A 4,958-nucleotide genomic window follows, 5' to 3' on the forward strand; every position below is an offset into this window, starting at 1 on the left:
AATAATAATGACTACAAATAAAACTTGATTTATTAGGTTAGTTAGAATCATAAAACAGAATTAGCATTTAAACAAAACACATTTATATATATTTATTAAGAAATGTAAATACAATAATAAATACTAGTCAAAAAAATAAAATTTTCTACGTTTGGAGGAATATAATACCCGACCAGAGTTATAGAAGCAAAAACTATTAATATCTATATTTCATATCTGAATAAATATTAATTAGGTATATAAAAAATAAGTGAAATTAATACTCGTTTACACGCCGAGAGGATTATCTAGCCATGGGTATACTCTGGTGCATGGGGCACAAGATTGCATCCAGTAGTCGTAGCCCTCCTGGAAACAAAAAACCATAAAAGTTGAGAAAAAAACAGGGTGACACTCACTATTGTATCCGGGAATCAAAAGATCATACTATCTTTTTGGAAAATACCGATAACAAGTCATATTTCTCAGAGTAATATTTCTCAGAGAGTAGACTTATTGGAATCTTAACATAATAAAAACAATTTCAGCGTTATGTCCATCAAAACTACAACTATTGCTAATGCGCCTTAGTGAAGCTCTAAAGGCTAGCCTTTAGAGCTTCACTGGACAATAGGGCCGATGGCATTTCTAATCCGAGGTAGGACTTATGAAGCGGCTATTGCCAACTACCGCCTGACGGATACGACTTTAGTCTGAGGAAACAGCTAGGTGTTCGAACCTAGGGGCGTCGTAATTTCGATCCACGTTGGAATTGAACGTGGGTCGATCGGGGAAGATACGTAATTGCAGACATGACGAGATGTATATTTGTATGGGTTAGCTAGTTATCAGCATTTACCGCAACTAAGTGCTTCGCAAGTAGTCGGAACGAAATTGAGCAACACTCTCCGGTGACGGAAAATACCATTTACAAAAGAAAATTACAGAGACTGTGAGGATCCTGTCATGAAGCTCTCTCCTCATATTCTTAATGAAGTTATAGTTATGTATACAATGAAAGTGTATAAAACCTTATGTTCAGCTTGTATGGGTCCACAAGATTGTGCTGCGCAGGAAGTTGGTACAAAAGTGTTGCATGGTTGCTCTTTGTACTCAGTCACCGGTACAGGATTCTTTACCCACTCGATTACATCACGACTGTTGACCTGAAATATATAATTTATGTAAATTGATCTATTAATCATATATATTATTACTTAACAATTATGCATATTAAATTTGTTACTAACCAAGAATGCGTCATTGAGATTATTAATTAGATCCAGGAATCTGTTAAGTGCTCTCTCTACAGCTGGATTGACACTGAGATACCACGCGTGGATATAATAGCCGAATGGAGCTCGGTTGCCCAGGTAGTGCCTCTCGAAGTTAGTTAAAATGAACTGGAACCATCCTTCTTCATCAGTCAGAGCAGGCCTGTGTTATGAAATAGAATAGGAGTATTTTTTACTAAAATATACATAATTTATTAATTAAAAGAGCAGGCCTGGATAGAATAATAAAAATTCAACTAAACTTCATTGAACTAGGTTTGAATATTTATTTATTAAAAACTGCTTCAATATTATATTTAAGATTAAAAATAAAACTTCAAAAATAGAACTACATATATTCTATACTATATGTACTTCATATACTAACTATAATTATTAACAAGAACTTTATTAATAAATTATAGAATATGATATATATACATAACTTAATTATACAATAAAGAACCTAACATTAAAACCCTTAAGAAAAAAAATGTAATAACTAAAATATATTATTAAAAGATTAAATATTGAAGCATTTTTAATATGAAATACTAATATTATACTCATATTTTGAATATAATATTACTATTTCATTTTTGCAACTTTATAGCTTCGTATAGATGAGTATGCTGAGAAAAATGAGCAAGGAACTCTCTTGTGCTCTTTTTTACGAAATTATTTTCTGTTTTTAACTAGAAAACTACGTAAATTTACAAAATTAAGGTATTAAACATACAATTAGATTAAGTTATAGATAATACAATGAAGTAGGCAGACTTAATTAATTGCATGTGGAATATAAATCAAGATAAGATACCATTACGAAGAATTCTTATGAAGTACCATCGTAGAAGAATATCCAAGTAGACGGTAAAAGGTCGTGTGCGTGGGTACCTACCTCAATCTCATCAATCAAAGTATAAAAGGCTTGGTCTTTTAAACACACTGACCTATACAAACATATTCATCTAGGTGTTTTCTATGCAAATATATGTATTGAAATATACTGGTGGTCGCCCAATGTTCGAAATTCGACCATTACTGATTTAAATTATATATTTAATTATTAACGTTTTGTTGTCAAATACTATACTTCTACACGTGTGTGTGTAACATGTGTAATGTATGTAATGTTTTTTTATATTGTTTAATATAATTAATTAATGTATTTTTTATGCATAATTAAAAAGAAAATTAGCATTCTGCAGCCCTTATAACTACTATTATTATAATATTTATGTAATATCAATATCAATGTCAAAAATCATATATTCATGTAGGACATTTTAGCCGCTTATGAACGTCAAATTTTTACATTCTAATTTTATTTTTTTTTGACTACCGTCCAGTTCGGTATATAGATCCAATTGATAAGAACTGGCAAGAAACTCAATTGAAATCCTTTTTTTTAAAGCAAGTTTATGTACTATGTATATTTATATAGGGGTCTATGTCTAACATTAAATGAAAATTCAGTGCATGAACAACTATTGCCAAATGGTCCCATAGTCCCATTAATTTGTGATCGGCTTTATGTATATTTGTCTGTTTTATTATACTGTTGGTTACGGGTTTTATTTTTAGGATAACACCTGTTCTAATACCTATTCTATTTTGGATGTTAAAGTACTTACGCATTTGGGCAATTGTCAACCATCGGGCATGGGCTGTTATTTAAATCTCTCCATGTAATCATAGGCAGCACCCAAACACCAGGAATTGATGCCGTAGGGCACGGTTCTATTACACAATCTTGGGTTGACGCATAATCCAGAGTGTATGGCCACATACCAGGATCAATATTGGCGATAGTAAGCCAGGTGTGATCGTAAAGTAAACCGTGATCAGCAATCATTTGATAACTGGTATTGCCTCCCAATTGGAGGAAGGGAATGCGCATACCTGAGAAATGTTTAAAAGTAAGTATAACATTTTCTTCTCTATTAACATAAGAATAATTTTGTTTTGCTTCATTTATTTACGTGTTTTTAGTTTTTATTTCTGTTAAATATTTTGAACTGTTAATATTCTTAGATACATATGGAATATTTATGGTGCACTGCATTTTACTAGCCAAGCCCCTTTATTAACAATTTTTAAATATATGTATTGACGGCAATTTTTAATGCGGCTATTTTTGATTTCCAAAGGTAGTGAATATATTCAAGTATATTGTCATCATTTCAATGGTAATATACTTGAATATATGCAATAAATAAAGATATGTACCAGATCTTAAGATCGATTTGTTAACAGGAAGGGAGTACAAATTCAACTATTAAATTTCTTCTAAAAAAAACAATATCAGCAAATATAGCAAACTAAATAAAACTGTACAAAAATTGGTACCAACCATCTATACTGTTGTAGGGAATATTTGCGAAGTGTGCCATTTGTCCTTTCTGGTCTGCAAATTCTCTCTCCATAATTTCTAACGTAGCTTCTTCCCAATAAGTGGTTGGTTCTTGATGGCTGATTGAGTGTAGTGCAATCTCAAAGCCTTGGTTATACAGTTCATTTGTGAATACATAATTATTGTATTCATGATTAATGTAAAAGGTAAAGCCAGATGAGCAATGGTCTGAATTTTGACGATTGTATAATATATTTCTGTAGGTTTCAATATTTATATGATTTATATTGTCATCGAATGTGACGAGAACAAACTGAAAATAAAGATATAATAATGAAAATGTGAAACTACTATCTAAATAGAATATAAATATTTTAAGCGTATTCAAGTTTTAGTTCGATCGTAGTTACTTTTAGAAATACAAAAATTAGAAGAATATACACAAACTCCCAAAAATTTCAGACAAAACCAATTTTCTGCTGTGTTCATGGATTAACGCATATTAAATATGACCCTAATAACTTAAAAAAATTAAATATATTATTATAAGTGACATGAGAATAATTTGAATAAATATGTATTTCATTAAAGATTAAAACCTGTGGTGTGTCTCTCGGTTGCAGTCCTCCAGGAATCTCTGTAGATGAACATCTACAATCTGGCAATTGACATAGTTGTTCATCACATGGTTCAGCTAAACGCAGCTCGTTGCAAGCCACCGATGCGAACACCAGACAAATTATTGCACACCACTTCATTATTTATAAACATAGACTTCTCATTAAGAAATGGCCGGTAACTAATGCATCCGAACCATTTATATTAAATTTGTCATTATCTTTTAATTTGTGTCTTTCAATTAGGTTTTTCTCGCGATCACATCAATAATATTTAAGGTATCTTATCAATGGATTATTTTGATTTCTTGCTATTAATTTTCAAATTAATTTACATTATGGAATAGATATAAATAGAATTTGATATCTGGTATGTCGACTATTCTAGAGATCGAAATATAGTCTTATATTTTGCCAGTGATAATGGTATTGGCAAATGGTTCGATAAGGATAATGAAGATGAAGTTAGGTGATTTACTCTTATTTAGTTACTCAGCCAGTTGGCTATGTACATATTTATGGTTTTGACTGTAATGAATTAATGCTAGTTGGTAGTTTCTATTCTCCCATTTCAACTTAAAAATATAAAGTCACAGGTTGCTTGCTAGTTCTTCTTGTAATGCAATTTCCGAATGATCGGTAGATTAAAAAAATAAACAATGACTATGCAAAAGTGATAAATGTAACTTTATTTGAATGTAGAATTTTCTATTCTTACTTCAGACAGATTAT

The 4,958-nt window shown here is 30.9% G+C and overlaps 1 protein-coding gene across 1 annotated transcript; it reads right to left on the reverse strand.

The window, feature by feature from the left end:
- Positions 1-267: 267 nt before the first annotated feature.
- LOC131850134 (chitin deacetylase 8-like) lies at positions 268-4,367 on the reverse strand. Its single transcript, XM_059200305.1, has 6 exons — positions 4,209-4,367; positions 3,610-3,922; positions 2,891-3,158; positions 1,230-1,416; positions 1,011-1,145; positions 268-345 (listed from the first exon to the last, which is right to left on the reverse strand). The coding sequence occupies exons 1-6, from the start codon at positions 4,365-4,367 to the stop codon at positions 268-270; spliced, it is 1,140 nt and encodes a 379-aa protein (XP_059056288.1).
- Positions 4,368-4,958: the final 591 nt, after the last annotated feature.

Source organism: Achroia grisella, unplaced genomic scaffold (genome assembly GCF_030625045.1).
Source record: "Achroia grisella isolate CSIRO2021 unplaced genomic scaffold, CSIRO_AGI_Agris_v1 utg702, whole genome shotgun sequence".
Classification (NCBI taxonomy): Eukaryota; Metazoa; Arthropoda; class Insecta; order Lepidoptera; family Pyralidae; genus Achroia; species Achroia grisella.

Bases quoted from the DNA above. Each gene is read 5' to 3' on its own strand.
- LOC131850134 (XM_059200305.1), bottom strand. From the start codon at position 4,367: ATGAAGTGGTGTGCAATAATTTGTCTGGTGTTCGCATCGGTGGCTTGC. The intron at 3,159-3,609 runs GTTGGTACCAAT...AACATTTCTCAG, and splicing joins TCCCTACAACAGTATAGATG to GTATGCGCATTCCCTTCCTC. The intron at 346-1,010 runs GTTTTATACACT...TGTTTCCAGGAG, and splicing joins CCATACAAGCTGAACATAAG to GGCTACGACTACTGGATGCA.